At 39.2% G+C, this 25,218-nt stretch overlaps 1 protein-coding gene across 4 annotated transcripts in view; it reads left to right on the top strand.

The window, feature by feature from the left end:
- The window catches only part of tfdp2 (transcription factor Dp-2), a 42,910-nt gene extending 20,650 nt beyond the window's left edge, over positions 1-22,260 (top strand). For 3 of the 4 annotated variants that reach the window (XM_053506943.1, XM_053506944.1, XM_053506945.1), the window contains exons 4-14: positions 7,208-7,296; positions 9,607-9,737; positions 10,112-10,159; positions 11,192-11,224; positions 14,364-14,526; positions 16,687-16,836; positions 17,936-18,004; positions 18,927-19,078; positions 19,374-19,540; positions 20,598-20,640; positions 21,056-22,260. In XM_053506943.1, the coding sequence (XP_053362918.1) occupies positions 7,208-7,296; positions 9,607-9,737; positions 10,112-10,159; positions 11,192-11,224; positions 14,364-14,526; positions 16,687-16,836; positions 17,936-18,004; positions 18,927-19,078; positions 19,374-19,540; positions 20,598-20,640; positions 21,056-21,191 (1,181 nt within the window). In that variant the 3' untranslated portion in view covers positions 21,192-22,260. The remainder of the gene's footprint in view (positions 1-7,207; positions 7,297-9,606; positions 9,738-10,111; positions 10,160-11,191; positions 11,225-14,363; positions 14,527-16,686; positions 16,837-17,935; positions 18,005-18,926; positions 19,079-19,373; positions 19,541-20,597; positions 20,641-21,055) is intronic. The other variant, XM_053506946.1, reaches the window with a different exon arrangement.
- The last annotated feature ends 2,958 nt before the right edge of the window (positions 22,261-25,218 follow it).

Raw genomic sequence — 25,218 nt, 5'->3', positions numbered from 1 at the left:
GGTGTGTGTGTGCGAGTGTGTGTACGTGGTGTGTGTGTGCGACTGTGTGTACGTGGTGTGTGTATGCGTGGTGTGTGTGTGTGTACCTGGTGTGTGTGTATGCGTGGTGTGTGTGTGTGTACCTGGTGTGTGTGTATGCGTGGTGTGTGTGTGTGTACCTGGTGTGTGTGTATGCGTGGTGTGTGTGTGTGTACCTGGTGTGTGTGTATGCGTGGTGTGTGTGTGTGTGTGCGACTGTGTATGCGTGGGGTGTGTGTGTGTGCGACTGTGTATGCGTGGGGTGTGTGTGTGTGTGCGACTGTGTATGCGTGGGGTGTGTGTGCGACTGTGTGTGCGACTGTGTATGCGTGGTGTGTGTGTGTGTGTGCGACTGTGTATGCGTGGGGTGTGTGTGTGTGCGACTGTGTATGCGTGGGGTGTGTGTGTGCGACTGTGTATGCGTGGGGTGTGTGTGCGACTGTGTGTGCGACTGTGTATACGTGGTGTGTGTGTGTGTGTGTGTGTGTGACTGTGTATACGTGGTGTGTGTGTGTGTGTGTGCGACTGTGTATGTGGTGTGTGTGTGTGTGTGCGTCTGTGTATGTGGTGTGTGTGTGATTGTGTGTGTGCGATTGTGTACGTGGTGTGTGTGTGATTGTGTGTGTGCGATTGTGTACGTGGTGTGTGTGTGATTGTGTGTGTGCGATTGTGTACGTGGTGTGTGTGTGATTGTGTGTGTGCGATTGTGTACGTGGTGTGTGTGTGATTGTGTGTGTGCGATTGTGTACGTGGTGTGTGTGCGATTGTGTACGTGGTGTGTGTGTGTGTGCGATTGTGTACGTGGTGTGTGTGTGTGTGTGCGATTGTGTACTTGGTGTGTGTGTGTGTGTGTGTGTGTGTGTGTGTGTGCGATTGTGTACGTGGTGTGTGTGCGATTGTGTACGTGGTGTGTGTGCGATTGTGTACGTGGTGTGTGTGTGCGACTGTGTACGTGGTGTGTGTGTGCGACTGTGTACGTGGTGTGTGTGTGCGACTGTGTACGTGGTGTGTGTGTGCGACTGTGTACGTGGTGTGTGTGTGCGACTGTGTACGTGGTGTGTGTGTGCGACTGTGTACGTGGTGTGTGTGTGCGACTGTGTACGTGGTGTGTGTGTGCGACTGTGTGTACGTGGTGTGTGTGTGCGACTGTGTGTACGTGGTGTGTGTGTGCGACTGTGTGTACGTGGTGTGTGTATGCGTGGTGTGTGTGTGTGTACCTGGTGTGTGTGTATGCGTGGTGTGTGTGTGTGTACCTGGTGTGTGTGTATGCGTGGTGTGTGTGTGTGTACCTGGTGTGTGTGTATGCGTGGTGTGTGTGTGTGTACCTGGTGTGTGTGTATGCGTGGTGTGTGTGTGTGTACCTGGTGTGTGTGTATGCGTGGTGTGTGTGTGTGTGTGCGTCTGTGTATGCGTGGGGTGTGTGTGTGTGCGACTGTGTATGCGTGGGGTGTGTGTGTGTGTGCGACTGTGTATGCGTGGGGTGTGTGTGCGACTGTGTGTGCGACTGTGTATGCGTGGTGTGTGTGTGTGTGTGCGACTGTGTATGCGTGGGGTGTGTGTGTGTGCGACTGTGTATGCGTGGGGTGTGTGTGTGCGACTGTGTATGCGTGGGGTGTGTGTGCGACTGTGTGTGCGACTGTGTATACGTGGTGTGTGTGTGTGTGTGTGTGTGTGTGACTGTGTATACGTGGTGTGTGTGTGTGTGTGTGTGTGTGTGTGTGCGAGTGTGTATGTGGTGTGTGTGTGTGTGTGTGCGACTGTGTATGTGGTGTGTGCGACTGTGTATGTGGTGTGTGTGTGTGTGTGTGTGTGTGTGTGTGTGTGTGTGTGTGTGTGCGACTGTGTATGTGGTGTGTGTGTGTGCGACTGTGTATGTGGTGTGTGTGTGTGCGACTGTGTATGTGGTGTGTGTGTGTGCGACTGTGTATGTGGTGTGTGTGTGTGCGACTGTGTATGCGTGGGTGTGTGTGTGTGTGCGACTGTGTGTGCGACTGTATATACGTGGTGTGTGTGTGTGTGTGCGATTGTGTATGTGGTGTGTATTTGTGTGCGCGTGCGATTGTGTGTGAGGTTTTCCTTTTCCATTACTCCTCTCGCCATTTTTCTCTCTATCTGTTGCGCGCGTCTGTGTGTGTGTGTGTGTCTGTGTGTCTGTGTGTCTGTGTGTGTGTGTCTGTGTGTCTGTGTGTCTGTGTGTGTGTGTGTGTGTGTGTGTGTGTGTGTGTGAGAGAGAGATGAGTGGAAACATTGTGCGCTGAATTGTTGTTTGTGTCGCTTTAAATAATAATCAGAGAAGGTGTAAACTGAAGTTGGATGTGCTGCAGGAGTGCGTAACGCAGGAGGGATTAACACGCTGCTGCCGAGTAATGAGTCCTGAGGGCTTTCCCTCCTTCACCACACCTGATTAAATATGTGTAACCTATTAGCTCACACTCTGGTTGTTACTTCATTAATCGAGCTGTCGCAGTAGTGACTCTCACTGATGTTCTACAAACCTGTTTATTTCACACACGTTTGCATTTAGTCAGTCAGCAGCACAACACATAGTGATGAAGAGTTCCGAGTGTGAAGTTTATCGTGTTTTACTGATTAGTGAGGAAAAGCTAAGATTGAATATGATGTTCGAGTCGAGTGCTGTCCCATTGCCCACCTCTACTCTGTAGTTCTTCTGTAGCTAAAAGTTTGGGGGAGGGGAGGAGTGGTCTGCCCCGTGTGTATATGCGTGTGTGTGTAGGACTGAGAACCAATCTTGAGTGGTAGACTTATGAAAGACAAGCAGACTGAGGGAGAAAGAGACAAGGGTGGCGGGTATGGACGTACTACTGGTTCCTCTCCAAAAACAAGCAGGTAACTCACTGAGTCCAGGTCTTGTGTAGGTGGATCATTGCATCCACATAAACACTGTCGAGGCTACTGTTTGTTCATTACGTTACACAGCTGCTCTGTGTGTAGCTGTTAGTAGACACACACTCCATGTGTTTAGCCACTGCACTGTGTTGGTGTTTGTGTTTTGCCTGTTGTGCTCTTGGCCTGTTGGTTGTTTTCAGAAAGCACCAATGGCCATATGGGTTATTTTTTTTACTGCAAATATCGTGTAAATCTATGTATGTGTAATTTTGCATTTGTGTGTGAGTGTGAGCGCATGTGTGTACGTGTGTGTCCATGTATTCCTTGCTGGAGCCGAAACTCAACTGTATTCTAATGAAGCTTTACTCATTGTTACTCTATAGAGCCGGGGCTGTAACGCATTCCTCTACTCAGACCCCGGCTGCCGTGAGTGTCTGTGTGTGTGTGCGTGTGCGCCTGCGTGTTTTTGTCTAAAGCTCAGGCGTGTGTTTGTCTAAAGCTCAGGCTCTGCAGCCGTCCCAGGCGTAGCTCACACTGACAATTAGTCAGAAGATGAATTTGAAAAACTAATAGCAAAGCATCGGGTTATATAAGCAATAAAGCATTTCAGGATGTGGTATTGAAGGGAAATAGACAAACGTTAGGTGGTAACACTATCCTGTAGGGGCGGGAATCACCTGATACAATATTACACTGATACCTAGGTGCAGGTTTAATAAATAGTGCGATTCTGTAAGTATCATAAACATCCTGTTTTGATATAACAATTTTTTCTGATTTTGTAAGACATCGTCGTCTTAACTCAAAAGTTGCTTATAGCATTTGTTTTCTCACATGAAAACCAATATAAACTAATCACAAGTACAAGAGCTTAACATTTAACTTAAAATAAAAAACCTAAACCAACAAAATACACATTTTATTGAGCAGCAGGTACTGTATTGTCATCCAGCATAATTTTTATTTCTAATGTGTGAGTACCAGGGTTCCATTGTGTGAGTTGTTTAGAGTGCACCACCTGTCAGAATATAAAGCAACAGTGATGTTTTACTGACTCAAAGCCTCCAAACTTAACTTGATAGAGAGCAGGCTGAGTGCGGGCACACGTAGCTTCTAATGCATGCGATTTCCAAGACTAATTTGCACCTGTTGTTTTTTAACTGGGGTAAACGTGTATGAGTGGGTTTTGAGACTGAAAAAGGCTAGTTTAAGGCTGATCGCCAGTCATTGCTGAGCAAGCTGAAAACTAGCCAATTCTGGTCACTGTCTGATTGACTGGTGCATCTCCATTATTAATGTAAAAAAAAAAAAATTTTTTTGAAAAACCTGATTTTGGAGTTACTATGGCGATACATGAATTGCAACACAATAAAAATAAAGATTTACAGCTGAATTAATTTTCTCCCCCATCTCCACAGTCCAGTCATGTCAGGTTTGTCATTGTCTTAGTAATTGCATTTATTAATTATTCAGATGATCTGTTTTCTGAAATCCCACACTTGATGCACTTTTTAGCAAAAAGAACGCCTGATTAAGCTTAGCAGTGAATGTTTTTATGCATTTGGAATTTTGTAACTACAAGACAAATACAACTGGAGACTTTGAGCATGATGTTTGCGTGTGTCAAATGTGTTAATTAAGTAAGATATGAAGCTGCTTCAGATCAGTTCAGCCATGTTTATATGCCTTTAGGTACATGTACCGGATATTTATTTTTTTCCGTTCTTGGTTTCTTTTATCCAAAGGGGCTAACAGATGATCAGAGCATGTATTTAATAGCATGCTCAGTGGCCACCTGGCAGCTTGGCATTGCTGGCACATCTGATCTTTCCATCAGTAACCTAGAGCAATAACCACAGTGTCACCACTGTTTTGTATAAATACAGTTACAGGAAGAATGCACTGGCAGTGTGCATTTTATTATGTGGCATTACTACTGTTTATATTATGGCCCAAAGAAAAAAGTCATTACAGCAGACCGTGGCCATTTCAGAGTACAGTGAAACCTCGGATTGCGAGTAACCCGGTTTGCGAATGTTCCGCAAGACAAACAAAGATTTTTTTAAAAATTTTGACTGGAAAAACAAGCAAGTCTTGATTTACGAGTACTGAGTATCATGTATCACGCATGCGCTTCTTGTTCTGTCGCCGAGCGTCACGTAATCACAACTCTCACTTGCGCTGCGGAATTGTGGGTAATCGTCTTCCCTGCTGGGTCTTAGTGCGCGTCTTTTACTGGTGTAATCAACATTCATGCACGCATGTAGTATGACTACGCTTATATGCGTAAAACATACTTTATTTTGTGTCTGTAAGCGCGTGTGTACAGTGCGCATGTACTGTTTCTTATAACACACGTGTATAACAGCGCACATGTAAAGCAAAAGAAAATCACATGAGAGAGGTTAAAGATCCATTTTTTCCCTCTCTGTTTTAGCCTGTCGTTATGTGTGCGCGCGCGTAATTTGACACACATCTTCACACACACACTCTCTCGCCTCTAACAGGCTAGTTTGTGTGTTTCAGAAACTGTATACTTGCTGTAATTTTTATGCACAAAAAACATCCAATGAAAAGTAATTTAATGAGCAGAATTGCCTTGTTGCTGACAGGGAGGTAAGACCGAATGAGTCTCTTGTAGTTCAAATAACCATACTTTACAAATTTGGTGAGCAGAAAAGCCTCTCTAAAGGGTCAAGTCAGATCTTGAGGTCCACATCGAGTGGGCATACTAGAGGCTACAGTGGGAATGGACTAATCGAATATGGACAGATAATGACTGTTTTTTGTATCTGCATCATCATGTATTGCTCAGCTGACAATTTTGTAATTTACTAGTTTTTACATAAATTTTAACTACATAAATACAGTTTTTAGGGAAATAATTTATTTTATTTGCATACATTAGAACTATACTTAGCAAAAAAAGAAACGTCCTCTGACTTTCAACTGTTTTTACTTTTAGTAAACTTAATGTGTAAATATTTGTATGAACACTAAAAGAGTCAACACCATAAGACATAAACTAAACATGTTTCACAATGTGTCCCTGAATGAAGGGAGGCTCAAAATCAAAAGTACCAGTCAGTATCTGGTGTGGCCACCAGCTGCTTGAAGTACTGCAGTGCATCTCCTTCTCATGGACTGCCTATCGCGGACAATCTAGTCTTCCACTGCAGGGATGATCAGCTGTCCTTCCTGTCTCCCTGTAGCGCTGTCTTATATATGGCAGCATGATGGCGTAGTGGTTAGCACTGTGGAGTTTCATCTCCAGCGTCAAGGTTTGATCAGGTCTGTGTGCATGGAGTTTGCATGTTCTTCTTGTGCTTGGTGAGTTTCCTCTGGGTCTTTTTCAAATTGCTGGTAACCGGACCCCTTAAGTAATTGCCATAGAAATGATTGATATATATCTACAGGGCGGGGTGTATCCTTCGCCCATGTGGACAGACCAAAATAGAAAAGAAAAGAAAAACAAATAAGAGCTATATGTTTATACTCATTATTTGGCACCAAAAAAGGAGGGACAAAACATTTGTATAATTATCAAGTTTGTGTACAAAATCTTAAATACTACTAATCAAATATTTTGTTCAAATAAAAATACCAAACTGTATTGTCAGTTTCTCATGATGTTGATATTACCAAATTCCCTGGCCCTATCTGACCCCTAGTAGTCTTAAATTACTATTGTCAGATTTTTTGCATGATGTTCTTGGTGTAGCCTGTGGGTGTGTATGGTATTTGATGATCTATTCCCAATGTGTACAGTATTTTTCTCTCTTGCATGTTTCACAGCCTATTTGCATCACCTTGCATTCATATGCAACAATCGTGAGGGAGATTTGCATTCCCATTCAGTCATAGAGTCCTGAGAAAATGAACTCTTTTTGCACTCTAGGCACGTCACATCCACAGATTGCGCGTGTATCTTATAGAGACACACTGAGTCTTTTCAGTGTTATTGTGCCTCAGCCTCCCACACATGAGCACTTCCAGTCAAATATGGCCTTTTAGATGCATGTTTGGACTTGTTTTTTTTTAAAACATAATATGCAAAAAATGGTTTCTGTCAATTGTACAGTTCAACTGAAGTTTCCTTCAAAACTTTTCTGAGCTGTCAGTCAAGGTGCCAGGCTTTCAGACTAATGGAGCCTGTTTAGTTTAATGCGTGTTGAAAAATCACTGTTAAAATGTCAGAACTGCAGTGGTGTTCTGAGTATTAAATGTAATACTGTTTTAATATTTATCATAGCGGGGACTTTTAATGTAGTGTATATTCTGTGTTGAATATTGGTTATGGACCTCAACATGACCTTTTTTTGCTGTTTTTTTCTGTTTGCAGGTAGCATTTCTCTCGTAGCACCGTCCAACTTTAGCCCTGTCACCAAGATCACTTTAGGAGCAGTGAACTCTAATGTCAGCACACCAATGGTGAGTTTTCTAAAGGAACACTGTTTCACTGTTCATGCAGATGAGTTCAGCTGACAGGCTTGTTTCAGCACTGTAGCACATAATTTCCCTCACATAAGTAATAAAACAAGATTGTAGACAGTATATGTATAATGTGTACAATATGCAAGTATGTTCTTGTGGACGACTCACTGGTTCGGGTGTCATGTCATGGGCTGTTAAGGCTTTTTCCATCTACGTTATTCAGGATCAAGAAACCAATTGAGTGTCTGTTAGAGTCTTTTATGAAAATATACATATTAGAGATTATTATAGCTGACAAACACCACATAAACTACAGAAGGGAGCATCTCACACACACTTCCGCATTTGACAGATTTATGTTTTCTATAAGATTAATGACAGGATATAAGGTTTTGTTTTTCTGTCAACCATAATATGATTAATTTTTTGGTCTAGTACCTTGAATAGGACACCAAATGTCCAAACTCTAAATGTACACAGTATAACTTGACCAGAGTATGATTAGGAGTCTCTTAGATGCTTAGAAATTCAAATTTAATAATAAAAAAAAAAACATGTAGAAAATTAAATGTTTACAATTTATTCGAGAGGATTTGGTTTTGGATGCTTCTGTATAGAATGGCTAAAGCATTAGGTGTCTAATATGGGATGCTCCCAGAATTATCAATCGCATACTTAAATTTTATATATAGGAACTTCCCATTTGCACAACAGCCAGATGTTGGCGCTCTTGTCAGGACATTGCAAGTTTAAATTGCTGTGATGCCACAGAGCTCATGTATGCAAAAAAGGGGCAGTCGGCACTATCCTTCAAAAAAGCTAATTTTAGCTTTCACTCTTCCCAGTTGGTATCTTTTATGTGATGGGGAGAGCAAGCTTGTTTAAATTTAAATTTTAAGCCATAGTGGAAAAAATTAGAGACAGTACTCTAAATTTTGTATTTGTAAAACTACCAAATATTTCTGCAGTGATGCATATAATTCAGATCATTAAAAAGATTTGGTGCAATAACATAGAAAAGGCACCTGATACTGTGTGTACAATATTTTGGTGAGTGGTAATGGGGCCATGGTTATGGTGTTAGTTCAGTGGTTGCAGTCCACATTTGTATGTCATTTAAGCTCCTTAGTTGTGTACGTGCCATAAATCTTTTTTACATTAGGAGTGTCAATATTTCTGAAATTGAATGCTTAGTTAGGGTTTTAATCCCAGAGAATGCAGCTTACTGTGTGGCCAGAAGGAGGCACTGACGTGTCGTGATCTGCTAGTTTTATGGTCAACTGCTTGTGTACCGATTTGAGGCGAGGTACTGAATTATGTATCTATGCAGAGTGGAAGAGGAGAACAGAGGGAGCTCGCAGAAGAGGGGTCAGTGAGGACACAGTGAAAGAGAGTGACTGAGAGGAGGAGGAGCTTACTTAAAGAGTTAAAGAGAAAGCACCCAGATAAGCAGGTGGATAAAACAATACGTCATCAATTAGGTCAGGAAGGGGATTTTTGAAAAATGAATTAGAGGGGCAGAGGAAGCCTCATTTAAGCTCAGTTAGTAGGGAACAGAACACTGTGTTTGTGTGTCGCTCCATTAACGAGCTCGTTAGTGAGGTAGTGATGATATGCGTGACTTCCCATTTACAAGCCTACGCAACACAACGGGTGCTTGCCAACAGCATGGTCCTCTGTACTGTATGATAGGCGAGGAGAGTAAGGGACAGTAAAGAGAAAAGACAGGAGGGACACAAAATCAGCGTGAAGGTGACCAAAGTGTCCTTGGTATGCTGCCGTCCCTGGAGGGTTGATCATCAATCTGTAAATGCAGACTCAAGACGAGAGATCAGAGGATGAGAATGTGTGTGTTAGAATTGGGAATCTGTAGGTTACCTCTGGTTTGATTAGATTTCAATTCAAGTTGCCAGGATCTGACTATAGAGTTATTTTTATGCAAGTCATAATTATTAACAAGGATGCTTATTTCTGCATTATAAAAGAATAAATGTTTTTAAGAAATGCTGAATATTATAGGTAAAAACATTTTTGTAAGTGTAAAAATGGCAAAACGTGGCACAAATCTGTCACAAATTAATGAATTAAATTAAAAACACATTTTTGGCAATATTGATTTATTTATATTTTTTTTAAACATGGGTTGTCTTTTTTTTTTTTTTTTTTTTATGCCTTTATGATTCCAAGACTGTGTGTTTGTCCAGAATTGGGTTTATATATATCTTGGAAGACCCAGGTTTCTATATTTGGCTCATGATATTCTTATGCTCTTTCCCTCCACCTCTTTTTTTGTCTCACTTTCTGCAGATTATAAGCACTCCTCAGAGGGTGACTCACCCAGGAAGTATCCTGATCGGCAGCCCCTTCACGCCACACACTACACCAGCTGCCATGGTTACACAAGCATGCCCTCCAGAGGGCAACGAATGGACCCCAGGGTGTGTGTGCTCCCTCCCCCACATAAACCCGTCAAGCTACAGTAGATAGTGGGATAAATAAAGGAAGTGTCCGAGATCAAGGAAGGCTCATGAGATACATAGTAGAGTAGAACAGTAGGGAGTTACACTGGAAAATAAGAACGGTTGTAATAGATAGTAGAGGTAATAGTAGTAGTGTGTATGTACAGTGTATATATATATATATATATATATATATATATATATATATATATATATATATATATATATATAGATGGGGAGAGAGAGAGAGAGAGAGAGAAATCCTCCATTTAATGTGTAAAAAAAAATTTTTAGATTACTTTTCAATCTCAAATCTCCTAAAGGTCCATAAACTGAGTGTTTCTCTTTTATAGGAACAAGAAACGCACACATGACTTTATAGACTCCTATTACTCTGACAGGTGAGTGGTGATTCATCTATTATAATAAAGATGCTCCACATTTAGCTACACTAAGGTTTAAATCCTTTTTGGCATCATTTGTTTGCATGAAAATCAGCTTTAATAAAAACATCTCCATCCTATACTCTAAATTCAAACTTCTTTATTTTACCAGATGGTTTAAATTGGGCTCAGTCTATAAGCTTGGCCATAGAGAAATCCCAGTTACATCTCTTGTATGAATGGAGAGAGGAGGCGTGCAGTCCTTTTCATACCACAAATGGCCTTGTACCACAAATGTGCATTTGATTTATTATTGTTTTTTAATGGGTACTTTGTTATTAAATGTTTAATTAAAACATGCAGTGTGCACTGTTGAGACAGTTGGCTTACTGAGTGGTATGCAAAAATGTTTTGGACCCTTTATAAACCTTTGCATTTCAATACTTGACGTTATATCAATGCCTCACAAGCTTTTTTCTTTGTAAGCTTTGTTATTATCTTTAAAATTTTGTATAGCTGTATGTTTACTTCATTATTAATTGCTGTCACATTTAATGTTCGAACTAAACATTTCATTTATATACACCAATCAGCTATAAAATGAACGTTCACTATGTACCAGTAAACTAGGGACAGGATCACGGGCACAAGGGAAACCTACAGAATAATGGGGATAATATTTTTATTATCAGCTATTATAATTTATTATTAACAGCTCATAAGTGTGTAAGTCAAATTTCTTACATTTAATACAGTCTGACCCAGCATTCTGGATCTATAGGAAAGCGAGCAAATACAGTAAAATTTAGTTCAATTATTTATGTAAAATAATCTTAGAGCTGTCTGTACCTGTTCAATTCTCATGTAACCGGATGAAAGGTTGCAGTATTTAGGGGTTTTTTTTCTCTAATTTTCTTCTTATCCTATGGTATTTGTATCTTTTGAATATGCAGCTACTGAAGAAACAATTTCCTTCGGGTTTAATAAAGACTTATCTTAGCTTATCTTATCTTTAATAGCTCTGTGTGTATGTGTTTGTGTGTGTCACAGGGATGGACTGTGCTCTAGTGACTCCTCATCAAGGTATGTAAGCTCTGCTCTCACTAAACACTTGTATCAGTCTGTACTGACCTGTGTTGTACAAAATGGAAGAAAGCACATGCTTCACTATAATGTGTGTCACTATAATGATTGAATAGTAGATGCAGAGCAGGATGAATGAGAAGTACGGGTGCAGATCCTTTTTTTTTTCATCTTATTTTGTGATCTGTCCCCTGACTATAGTCTCTCACACAAACACAACAAACCATAGCACAAATGACATTTGCGATGACTCACTGTACATCCTACCACATTGTATTACGATTTTCTCTCCAGAAGAGAGAGTGATGCATTTATACCTAAGAGGGAAACAGCATGTAACATAACATCAGGTAAAAAACAGCTGGGATTATGCAGCACTTTGTTATCATTGTAGGTTTTTATCCAAAGCAATGTTTCTAGCTGGGTAGCTGCATTTGCTGATTAGCATGCACCCTGTTGTGGTGCTGCAGAGTTGTGTATTGATTTATAAAGGAGACAGGAAAGGTTGGTGCTGGTGGTGGGAGCATGACATGCTTTGTGAGTAGTAGCTCTGCATTCATGGTGAGTATATTTAAAAAGTGCCCATTGATGTTTTCTCTCTCTCTGTTTCTTTGTATGATTATAATATAGCATTGTTAGTACGGTAGCTGTGTAAATTATGAAGTTAATATATTCTTCTATAATTAACATATTGGAAAAGCGACAATATCCTAAAAGGTGTTTACAGTATGCCGAATAAAATGCAATTTTTTTTTTCCTGCCACACAAGTATACATGTGTTGAAGCAAGACTTTGCATTTTTTGCCTTTGAATATGTAAATAGTAGGAAAATTTGAATAGTATTGGGACTGTGAAATTCATTCTCACGACTGTAATGCTGGCCAAACTGAATTATTCAGTGCCGGCTTAAAATGAGCTGTGCGTATTCATAATTGCACATGTACACACACTATTTGTGCATGTTCAGTGCCCACACTGTCACTCATCGAAAGTATTGACAAAGTTGCAGGAAGCACATCTTCATGCATGCCCACACCCACACACGCACATGTGCACACAGCTATGCACCGCAGTGTTAAACATGAAACATTTTAAATACATCACGTTCAAACACACACACATGCCCCGCTTCACCTTTCTCTCTCCCTTGTCTCCACCCATTAGCCGTATACAGGCAGATGTATAGATGTATGTCTTCTTGTGAAAGGTCAGTTGCCTCTCCCTCCTTTCAATCTCTCATCCCCTCCCCCTTCTCTGAAAAGGCACTTCTTCAGTTCGTCACAGGAGGAGAGCGCCTCGCCACTGTTGCTACGGAGAAATATGTGCTTTTTGTCGAGTAGCATACAGTCACACACGCATTCGCACGTGTTTGTGTGTGAGCAGAACTCGTGTCTCTCTCTCTTTCTCTCTCTCTCTCTCTCTCTCTCACATTTTAAATGCCCTCCCCCTGCACTACTACATGCCATCCATTTACATCTTCTCATTACAGCCAATATCGTGAGCCCGGTGTCTGGAACTAATCTGCGCTGACAATTGGGACTCTGAGCTGCTTGTGCAAAGCACCCCAACCCCCACTGCCACACCGAGCATGCTCAACAGTAGTTATATAATTTACCGCTCACTGCAGCACTTTAAATGCTACATTTTATTTCTACATTTCCTCTGAAGAAGAGAAATTCATAAAGAAAGCAGATGAATGCGAATTGATTCACGCTCACTGTTAATTTACACAAGCAGACTCAAAGACACACATCCCCTTTTTCATGTATTACGAGCATGTTTATGCTATTAAATAAGAAAAACTGAGCAAATCCATGTTTAATGTCAGTGACTTGAATCATTTTTTTTCCTTTTTGAATCAGTTTGTTTCGACTGTTGTATATTAAAGTACCACTTATACTCATGAGCATGCTGTTAGGTCAGTAGATAGCATCCTAGACCCTTAGCTTGTGAAAAGACAATCATCAACAAAGGCAACGTGAACAGAAAAATTTTGCTTCCTGGTAAGCTGCAACTCTATGTGCCAATGGGTGGATGATGAGAAACATTACAGTATACCAAAGACACAAAATTAATGTAATACCACAAACATCTTTTCACATCCGCCCCCTTTTTGTCACACACACACACACACACACGCACACACACACAAACATTTTTCTAAGCCATAGTAAGAGTCCTGCTTATCTTGGACATTGGCATGGAAAGCTAGTTTTATGTTACCTACTGTACGTCAATGTTTATTAGATTCGTTAACATAATTTCAACTGTATGATTTACGATAGAATCAGCTCACAGAAAGCATTAATGTGGCCTGGTGATAAAATGTAGGAGAGAATCTCAGATGACATTTGCACTCACATAATCACATAATCGCAGGACACATAATCTGTGTGTCCTTTGTGTGTGATCTGCCAGTTTGTCCAGCTCTGGATGAATATCCATTGAGCCTATCTGCTTATCTCCTAATGAGACTGAGCATTGCGGTGAAATTGTTTCCAATCCAGATGTCTAATGAAGTCCCAAATCTCTCCTGTGTGAAAGGGAGACCCTACTCAGGTGTAAAGTAGTGTTGCAGGTTCCTGTCTGTAACACTTGGGGTAAGGCTTTTTTTCTGTTCTTTTTTTTTCTCATGCCTGCCAGGTCCTCTTGAAGTGGTTATGTAATCCATGAGTATCCACATGTGAGCACAATTTCTTTCAGCTTCCTCCCACTCACTGTGCTTCTCTGCCATTTGTTGGCGTTGGCTACAGGATGTGCGATAGCATGTGTAGCAAAATGCTGTGGTGTAGGAGCAGTGGTGTGGGGTGTAACAAAAAAATGCAGCTGACAGAATGCGTCATATGGTGCGTCACATGGATACTTGTATTTAGCAGACAGTGTGTGCTAAAGAAGCAACCAGGGTTTACGGCGAGAAGCTCAGTCATTGTTCTGTGGTCCATTTTAATATAAAATTCTTTCCCAAATTCACTGTGTTTCTAGAGCTTCAATAATCACCTAATGTCAAACCCAACTTGGAGAATCTGCGATTTTCATTATTGTTATGCAGTGGAACTGCCATATTTCACCATTTAGCCATCTAAAATTAATAAACTGCTTCCTTAATATTTTTTGTTTCTTGTGTGTTGTATGTCTGCAGTAAAAGGATGAAGAAAGTTGATAAAAAAGGAAAAGGGCTCAGGCACTTCTCCATGAAGGTGTGTGAGAAGGTACAGATGAAAGGCACTACGTCCTATAATGAGGTGGCTGATGAACTGGTGTCAGAGTTCACCCACGCCAGCAGCCTTGCATCTACAAATTGTGTGAGTACTATGTATGCAAAGAGGCGGCAGTAAATTGTAGGCCTTTATAATTCTAATTTTATAATTCTGTGTTAAATTAACTTAAAGCCAAAAAAAAAATTTTTTTATATTTCAATTGGGTGTGTGGCTCAGACAGGCGTTTATACCATACTTCCTGATTTTATTTCTTTCTCTGATTTGTTCACAGCATCAAAATGCATCGAAGCTCAATTGTAAATCCAGTGTATTTATTTACCAGAAATTAATAGACAGGAGTGGTCAAAAGTATTAAAACAACCAAAGCCATATTTTATACACTGCCTGTATATACAAATGTAATTCAAACATTCAATTTCACTTTTGTCTCAATACTTTTGACCACCACTGTTTTGGGCCTATTTTCACAGCCATGTACTGTACATCACATGAAATATCTCTATTCTTTAAATGAAAAATTAACCCACATATATAAATGATGTGTCTATGTAAAAGGATAACTAAGTTTGGTTATTGTAATCACAAGGGGAAAAACAGATATTTGTTATAAGCTATTAACATTTAGTAGCGATTTCTGCATTAAATATTTCTTTTGAATACTGTCTAGATCAAAAGTATTCCAGTTGAGGACATTATATAAAATACAACAACAAAATCTTTTTTTTTTTTATAAACACATAGCTTTTTTTTTTTTTACACCCAGAAGGGCACTGGTTCAGAGCTGTGTCCAGTTGTGCCATGAGCTCTTTGTGTTCCTCTTTGTGATGTCTCAGACCAGTTAAACTTTTTCCACATAACAAATATTCCTGATTAGCATTTAGCAGGAATAAATGTGAGGCTGGCAGATAGGCATCCCTTCTCACAAGACATCTGGAGACTGGAGGTGTGTGTGATGTTGTAAAGGAACAAATGACCAGAGATTAATTAGAATTGCAAATCAAAATAAAACTACTGTGTATATGAAGAGTATTCAATGAAAATGGTTTAAGTTCTATTACATTGGAGAAAAGGCTGAACAAAATCAGAAAAGAGCTGCTAGCGAAACAATCACTTGTCTGATCATAAGTAGCTTGTAGTCTATAAACATTAACCGTAGTATTGGCTAAATATTAGCTTGTTATTAGGACAATCCATATAGACGTATATGTTTTAAATCTTATTCAATTGGTGTTAATCTCATATTTGTAGGAAGGGTCATAAATACACCGCCCAGCCAAAAAGACAAAAAGCTTTTACAATTTGAGCTAGATGAATCTTGGCATTATTATCCTGGAATATACTCAAACCATCAGGGAGTAAAAACTCCACTTGTATGATAACCTGGTCATTCTAGACCAGACCAATAATAATAACACTGCCTCCAGAGGCTTTTACAGTGGCCACTATACTGTATATGATGGCTGCATCGCTTTATGTGTTTGCCTTCTTACACAACCATCACTCTGAAATAGGGTCAGCCTGAACTCAAGACCACATGACCTTTCCCAGTGCTCTGAAGTCCAAGTTTATGGACATATATTTCAGCGAGGTTAACTGTTCAGCACTATTCTACCAGGTTTAATAATGTATTGCAGAGTTCTTAACACAATTCCAGTAGTTTCATCTCCTTAGTTGTTTTCTTTGCTTGATTTAATAATTTTGAATCATTTGACCCTACTTACTGTATCAATTAGAGTTAAAAGAGTTGTTAGCGGAAACATACAGTATTAATTAGTGCAGTAATTATTACATTACAGGATTTTAAGTATTTTCTTTTTAAATCTTTAAATAATTTTTTTTATATATATTTTTAATAAATAATTACTATCACTGTAACAATGCATTTTGGGAAGCGCTTTCCCAGTCATAATAAAAACACAATACATCTTGTAGTACAGTTAGGTTATTTTTTTCTATTATTATTTTTATGTAACATAAATACTTTCCACTATTAGTTCTGACAGGACACCCAATGTGGAATGGGTTAGAATTTAATCCCTTTACTCCTTCTGGAATGTTAAAAGCGTAATTAAAAAAAGATTTACCTGCAGATGCTGGAAGCAGTTCAGGTCTATGGGGCGGGGGTATGAGGAGCTGCAGAATGAATAAAAAGAGGATGCACTAGATTAAACATTCTCAGAAAATGTGCTGATGGTGTTTTTAATCTTTGCATGTATGTGTGCCTGTTTCTTTTTTATCTACAAGCAGCAGGTGTATGATCAGAAAAACATCCGCAGGCGCGTGTATGATGCACTGAATGTATTGATGGCCATGAACATAATCTCCAAAGAGAAGAAGGAGATTCGCTGGATTGGCCTTCCCACTAACTCGGCCCAGGAGTGTCGCAACCTGGAGGTGGGTTTAAGGGAGAAAAGTTTGTCACTAGTATCATCAGTTAAAGCTTATGATTGCAGAAGCACTTCCTGAGGGTGTGACTTATAAAAGTACAACTCAGTGCTGTTCCATATTCTTGTTGTGGGTTTTGCTAGCTGCGGTTGAGAATAATGGCAGTTTCTCTCTGCTTGTCCTCATTACATGTAGCAACACTGAACATTAAGTACTTTACCCTCCTACGCCAGAGTGTGTTCACAATGATTGTGCTGGAGCGGGGGATGGGAGGGAGAGAAAATGCCTGTAACACAATGTTGACACTGGAGACTCCTTTAGTGAATGTTAAATGTCTCTTTATAGGAGATTATCCCTTATAATGTCCATGATTAGAAATTTTGATTTGTTAAATAAAAGCAGACTTTATATTTGTTTCCCATTAGACTTGGATTCAAAGTTTATGAGAAACCTTTATTTAATATGAGAACTAATATATTTAATATAATTTGCAATCTGTGATTTGTGTTGCAGTCTTGTCAGAGCTGCAGTTATAGAAAATTAACCAACACTCCCTTATCAATCAGATTCAAGCATTCAAATTTACATAAAAATGCATTGCAATCAACAGTATTTACTGTTTTATGTAATGTAATTATGTGCATATAATCCAACACCCTAACAAAACCATAAATCACAATTTATGAGGCAATTTATGAACCATCGAGGCAGTTCTGGTAATGCAATTAACACAAGCCTAACTTCGTCACTGGTGTGTGTTTATAGGTGTGGTTTAAAAGAGTCATCTGAAAGCATCTGGTCGTGTCATGTCTGATATGAATGCGGCGACAGACAGGATGGCTTTGTGGCAGTCTGTGAAGCAGAATTGGGAATAGTGCTTGAGGCACTCTTTCTGCTTTTTATTATGTTTAAACACCGGGTCCTGTAAAGCCCAGCTATCTATAAATCATACACTGGCTTTTACATATCTGAATAGATGCTTATTTTCAATGAAGTATGCATGTGTGTACGTGTTGCACTTTAGAAAACTCGCCCCTAGAGTAGGACAAAACAATGGTGTTCACATGTTCACTTATTTGTTCTGTATATGTATGTTTGTGGATTTTAGCTGGAGAAGCAGAAACGGCTAGAAAGAATTCGACAGAAAAGAAGCCAGCTAGGGGAGCTGATATTACAGGTTTGTAATAACAAACACAGGTGCGTGCGTGTGCGCGCACATTTATGCAGGAGAATTTAGTACCTGACCTTAAAAAATACTTTAAATGGTTAATTCAGATTAAAATGCTGAAACATTAAAAAGATTAAACATTCTGTGTTTAGTCAAGTTTGTTAGTCATGCACTAGTCATGAACTTTCATTTAAACCTTTGACTTTCTCAGTGCTTTTCTAAGTAACTGAATCAGCTTAATAAATTTTTTATCAGTTTATTACATGACAGACTAAAAGATGTTAAATCAATGATGCTAAACATTTTAGCTTTGGGCATTTTCAGTTTGTATACTTATGCTGTAAATTCTTTATTTGTTCATTAAGGTAGTAAAAGTTCTTTTTTTTATCAATTAAAAAATTCCTTTAAAAATTAATGTCGCAACCTGGACATGGGTTCAAGGAAGAAAGGTTTGTCGCTTAAAGTTTATGGTTGCAATAACATAGAACAGGACTAATTGAGAAATTTGGGAAAGGTCAGTTGCTGTGCTCATCAGTTCTGTCCATAACAGTACTTTCACTTTTTTTTTTTTTATTGTTTTAGCAAGTGTCTTTTCCTTCCCACACTGAAATTTAAAACTCTCCCCTACTTGCACAACCTTCTATACACTACATGTGTTAGAAATAAATCATTCCACCCTGTTTAGCTTGAGGTTATATTTAGTTCCACTGAAAAAAAGACTGATCTGTAGTATTTCTTGTGTTAAAATCGGCACATGAGCTTCTACAGGAGAAAGATTTGGATGTCCTGGTTGATGGAATGTAACAGGTGGTTGTGTGTCTGTGGGGGTTTCTGTGAATTTTCGTTTACAGCACTATAGGCAGGCTACAATTTTAAACGTGTTGTACATGCTTCATAATATACTGACGACTCTGTCTCTTCCCTCGAGCAGCAGATAGCCTTTAAGAACTTGGTGAAAAGGAATCAGGCCAATGAAGCAGCTTCAAAATCTCGACCTCCACCAGGCTCTGTCATTCAGCTGCCCTTCATCATTCTCAATACAGACGTGCGCACAGTCATCGACTGCTCCATCTCCAGTGACAAGTACATCTCTCTCTCTCTCTCTCTCTCTCTCTCGCTCTCTTTCTCTCACTTATTCTCTTTCTCTGTCTGTCCATGCCATCTGTGGCTGGATTATAAACCAGATCTATTTTATGCTTCAAACTTAAAATATTAACCAAGATTCTCAATGGAGTAAAATTTATTTCAGCATTTTTTTTTTTTAATTCTAATTCTACCTTTCCAAGCTCCTTCGCCAGAAATCTTTATATTGACTGTACTAGCAAGTGTAATTTTTCTTCCTGTGGTCTCACACGCATCACAATGTTTATTGTTACAGATGCGAATACCTCTTTAACTTTGACAACATGTTTGAGATCCATGATGACATTGAGATCCTAAAGCGTATGGGTATGTCTCTGGGGCTGGAGAATGGCACATGTACCGCGGAAAACCTCAGCGTGGCCAAGACTCTTGTGCCCAAATCACTGGAGAGTTATGTCACAGGTATGCCCCTTTGTATATCTAGAGAACTTCTTGTTGTTTTAAGGTTTTATAAAAACCTATACTGAGGTTGGAGCACTTTTTGTACTAGTTAGGAAGGAAACAATTCTGAGCTTTAACTCTTGTAGGATTTGAAAAACAGGAGACCAACATTTAGAACTGCTGAGTCACTGGCTTGCCTTTGTGTTTTTAAAAGCTAGACTGAACTCCAGCCGTGGTACAGCTTGATGGTATTCTTAGTTCCTCATGTAATGGAGTATGAGTAAACCTGAGGATGTTTTTGTTCATGTGCTTGTTCTTGTGCTTTGATCAAGGTTATGAAGAAAGGTTCTGTCTGATAAATGTTCTAAACTAAAATGAAAATGTGTTTAATGTATTTGCTTACAGTATGCATACGATTTGAGGATGTGGCACAAAATGGAACTTTTATACACAAGACTTTGTAAAAGTAAAATAATAATGAATAATTTTTGTAACATATATCCTAATTGGCCATAACATTATAACTCAAAACATTGCACCCAGTATCATGTAGGTTACCAGAATGGATCTGGCCGTTTGGGACTCCAAGACCCATTGGGTTTGCTGTTGTGTCTGGCACCAGGACGTTGGCAGTGGATCTTTTGGGTGCTGTGGTTTTGAGGAGTGGGCCTCCATGATTCTGGCTTGTTCCTCCAGTGTATTTCATGGATGCACGATCTGATTGGGATTTGGGGTATTTAGCTTGGCCTCTTTGCTTGCCGCCACTTGTGCTGCGGTATGGGTTTTCTGGCTTTCTGGCCCCATGGGCAAGGGTGAACTTTAGGTGCCCATGATTCTGTCACCACTGTACTGGTATATAATTGCTACTCATGGTGCTAATGTTATGGCTGATTGGTGTATGCATTAATTAGAAATTAAATATCAATATACCTATCCAGTGTAACCACATTTATGAATGCAGTTACACAAACCACAGACTTTAATGAGCTGTAATTTATCATCAGTGTCCATCAGTATATTTACTGTGGGCTGTACATAGTTATTAATGTTCTTGTTTATGTGTTTAATCTTTTCCTAGGCATGGCCAAGAAATCCAACAGAACCACTCCCAATTACACAAGGTACATTTCCTTCTTTTAATAAATTGATTGTAATTACAATACTTTATGTTCATTCTAAGCCTGCTAAAGTGTTAGGGAGGATTTACACTTGTCATAATGTTTAACTTTCTGTTATGTTTAAGTAATCTCTCATTTACACGTTACTAGCACTGGCAGTCAGTGTGGAAGCTGGGTACTATGAGGTAGACTTTATGGTCAACTTTTAAAATAGCAAAAGATGAAACTAAAAAGAAAGATTTCATTATTATCCAGCATGGTTAATACCATACTGATGTATGTTTCTGGCAATATTTAAGAAGCTTGTGTGACACTTTGTTCAACCCATATTTGTACAGGTTCCCCACATATGCTGTATATTTACTTTGCTTAGAATGTATGATATGCCTGACTAATATTTATTCGTTTCTGTCTTTAGTCACAGCAGCACTGCTCCCTCATATACCTCCGAATCTCGGGGTCAGACACCCAGCTCCTTCAACGAGGAGGAAGAGGAGGACGATGATGAAGATGATGATGAAGATGACGAAGATGAGCCCTCTTCTCCAGAATGATCTTGGAAATTAATGTGCCAACATCTTTTGTTTCCCTGAGACTGGGCCTCTGTCCTGAAGTTCTGACTTTCTTCCAAATAAACAGGTGGAATAAAACACCAGGGATAAGCTTGCACTCGCTCGGATGTGATATTCCAAACTCTCCATCTGTTTATCCTTCTATATATTGATCTCTATTTTTATTGATATGTCTATCCTCTGCACATGTGCATCCAAACATGAGTGCACACACTGGTTTTGTATCTTGAGGAGGATTGATCAATTGTTTTCTAATGGTGCTTTTTCTCCTTAAGTACGCCAGCAAACCTCAGGTCAGGCATGAGGATAGGAGTCAGTGCTGGCAGGAATTTCACCTTGACAGCTTTCAGTTAGACTTCCTCAAAAACACCTTCTTAATCAGTAAAATCCCATTGTATTTATTACTGTCCTGTTATTAGATGAATTCATTGTCATTGTAACCTCTTGTGTTTAGACAACGTTTTTTTTCTGTTTTTCCCCCTTCATCTGCCCCATATGCACTGTTAAGAAAGTGAATGCTTAACTGTTTCCATGTTGCCAGTGTAGAAGGAATTTGTGTGCTTTTCAGAAAAGGGGGAAAAAAAACATTTGTTTTGTTCCTTGAGATTCTTTGCAATTTTGTTATTCATTGCCTAGTTTATTCTTTTCTTGCCATTTACAACAATAGAATGAAATGAGGAAAAAATAAATCATAATGGGGAAAAAAATGATCATAAGAAATTAGCATACAGTATTTGTCTGGGTACATATGTCCAGAAGAAACGCATGCTAGGGAATGAAGTGTTTTTGTAAGTGTGTTGTGTAGTCTAGCATCTTTTGCTATTGTCTGTTTTTGTTTTTTGTTTTTGCTAGAAATTTATAGTGGTATGAAATGGCAGATACCAGGGACATTTCCCTCTTTGACCTACTCAGGTCAGCATTTTAAACCTGGAATCTTATTTGAAAACCTAAAAGAATAATATTACTTGTATTTTTTCTCTGATGGTTCCTACTTTGGTTTGGAAATGTAACTCAGTATGTATATGTATACATAAACATATAATTTTGGTTACCTCTGTGTGTGTTTAGCAAATCCTTATTCTGTAAAACCTTTTGTCTTTTCACATTCAGTGGAAGTCCTGTGGAAGATTCATACAGTCTGTTAGACTTATTACACTATTAACTCATCGATAACTGACCTTGCTGGATTGGTGACTCAGACTAAGGACCAGTACTAATGTCCAGGATTAAGAAAAAAAGGAGAAAAAAAGACTTAAACTGTTAACATATGACCTAAAAACACAGTTCAATTTATTGTGTTTCTGCAAAAATGAAAACCGATCATATCTCAACATCAATCAACAAGATCTAGATGATAGACACATAGTTTTCTATAGTGGACAAGTACAAAACTGCCCATGACCACACATTTGTGGGTGTGTCTGGAAGTTCCTATATGTGGAAGTGTGTGGCAGGTCCTTTTGTCTTTGTGTGTTATTGTAAAGCTTCATGAGCAGCAGTTAAAAAAAACTAGGAAAGATGTACTGAAAGTAAAAGTGAAAATAACTATTTAATTCACTGACACGGGCCATGCAAATTGCTCATGCTGGTAGAGTAGGCCACTATCACTGGACCCAACTCTTTATCTTCGATGAAGATTAATAAATGTGGAATCTTCATCTTTAAAATTCCCTTTGCCTCAGTTGGTTTCCCACTGTAGGGTTTGTTTTTAATGCTGGTTTGCCCTTCTTTAATCTTCTTCATCCATCTGTGCACATTGTTCATCACTGATTTAATTTTTGTAAATATTCTGTATTACAGTGGGAGACCATCAACTGTGATGAAAGGAATTCAAGTGTTGCGTTCAATAATGACATAAATGCATGGCTTGCGATGGAGACTGTGTTGAGTAGTACCTTTAGAAGAGTTACTTTACCAAGGTGCAATTTGAACAACTTATGGCTGGTAAAAATATTACGCCCACTTTTGCATTACATTTGGTATAGCCTCATAATTGGCTGGCTTTACTGTACAATTTCATGGATGAATTATAGTTTTGTCCTTACACTCCCCAGTCGGCTGCTGTGTTATGATGGGGAGAAAATGGGAAGCAAAAAGTATCCACTGCTAAAAATGGCACCTGGTAAGGCTTGAGCAAAAATGGCAAAACTTTCATTAATATGGCATTTTAAACCCAGTTTTTACTCTTCTACAAGTTTCATGGAACTCCTAAGCTCTGTTTTTAGGCTTTGGGTAGAATATTTACATTTTGTTGTAAATTAATGACACATAAAAATGGTAGTGTAACAGAGAAGTCAGGTTTTGTAAAAAGAAATTTTATAAATCCTTTTTCCCTCAAAAACACATCAGAGATTTCCTGTATCTTATCACATCAAAAGAAAAATATTCTGCAGTACTTCCTTTTCCTGGAGTACTCATGAAATCCTAAATTTCCTTAATTCATGCAGACCAGGATGTTAGTCCCAAAATGTTTCACATACTATATATTTAAACTATTTAAGAAACTTACGGCCGATGAGTAAACACAATACACAGTGCAAGGCATTCTTATGTACATCATATACATAATGTATCTAAAGCTTGGTTTTGTTCATTTTCTCCCATTTTTGCAATGGGTAATTGGCTAGTTTTTCATGAATCTCAGATCCCTGCTCTTTGGACAGAGTGGAACCTGATGTGGTCTTCTGCTCTTGTAGCTCATCTGCTTTGCAAGATTTGACTTGTGTTTCTTGAAATCATTGGTTCCTTTGAGAAGCTTCCTCGGGGTAAGGCAGCAGAAGTCTTTAAGGTCGGCTAGTTTGTTACAGGGTTGCTGCTAACACACAAGATTTATTCCAATATGAGCTATTATTTAGGAAATGGTACCAACTTTGGAACCATATGTTGCTTTTTGGCCAAGCTGTTAGAAAGGGCTGACCATACAAAAAAACAAAATCTAATACAATTTCTTATTTTTGCATTCCAAGTGATTACTACAAAGGTGGGACAGAAGAAAGAAGCCTGTTTGAGGGGTACACTAAAGTTATCTGTCATAAACAAACAAATTAATTAACTATAGTCTCTAGTAAATTAACTATAGTCTCTAGTAATTACATAAATTACTACCTAATCGTATTTTTTTTTTGTGTGTGTGTGTGTGTGTGTGTGTGTGTGTGTGTTAAAACTAACACCAGGGAAATTTTCTTCCAATGAAATAAAATGGTTATGATTCAAAATTGGAATTAATACACCTTCAGGGTTGAGGGTTTGAATCTCACATCCGGTCTGTGTGCATGAAGTTTGGATGTTCGGGTTTCACTGGAGTGCTCTGGTTTTCTCCCAGGGTCTGAAGACATGCGGTTTAAACTGACTGGTGTTTCCAAATAGCCTGCTGGTTTATGTGTACTGTACCTGTGCGCATCCCTGTGATGGGTTGGCACAGGGCAAAGGAGCAGACAGGGTTAAGCACTGTGCTCAAGGGCTCAACAGTAGCATCTTGGTGGTGCTGGGGCTCAAACCCACAGCCTTCCTATCCATAAACCAAAGCTTTAACCTTTTAACCACTGCACCTTAATTAATACCTTATGGTCTCAGAATTTTTTTGTGTTCTTTGGTTTGGATAAAAAAAATATATATTTTTTAATCCACAAGTTATTTTATACTTTAATACAGACACACTGAGTCCTGTGCACAGTTGTTGTTGTTGTGTTTTTTTGTTTTTTTTACCAGTAACCCTGATTGTCAGCCTGCAGTTCCGTGTTTCTCTAGGATTGCAGATACACTCGACAGTGTGCAACAGTTTCCGATTTCTCCGACTGTTATCACGTTAATACGCGTGTGCGTCTGTTCTGGGGGAGTTGTTGCAGGTGCATAATCGCTTTTAGCAAATTAAATGGTCACGATAAATAACGAACACTACACATGTGTATAAATTGTTATGTTTTCTCGCCTCATGAGATTCTTAGCTTTTTGACTGCGTGCCTGCCTCGGAATTTGTGGTGGCGGAGTGCGCATGCGCAGTTTTCGACGC

Source organism: Clarias gariepinus, chromosome 11, assembly GCF_024256425.1.
Source record: "Clarias gariepinus isolate MV-2021 ecotype Netherlands chromosome 11, CGAR_prim_01v2, whole genome shotgun sequence".
Taxonomy (NCBI): domain Eukaryota; kingdom Metazoa; phylum Chordata; class Actinopteri; order Siluriformes; family Clariidae; genus Clarias; species Clarias gariepinus.
Note: the sequence above shows the minus strand (reverse complement) of the source record. Positions and strands in the feature narration are given on the sequence as shown.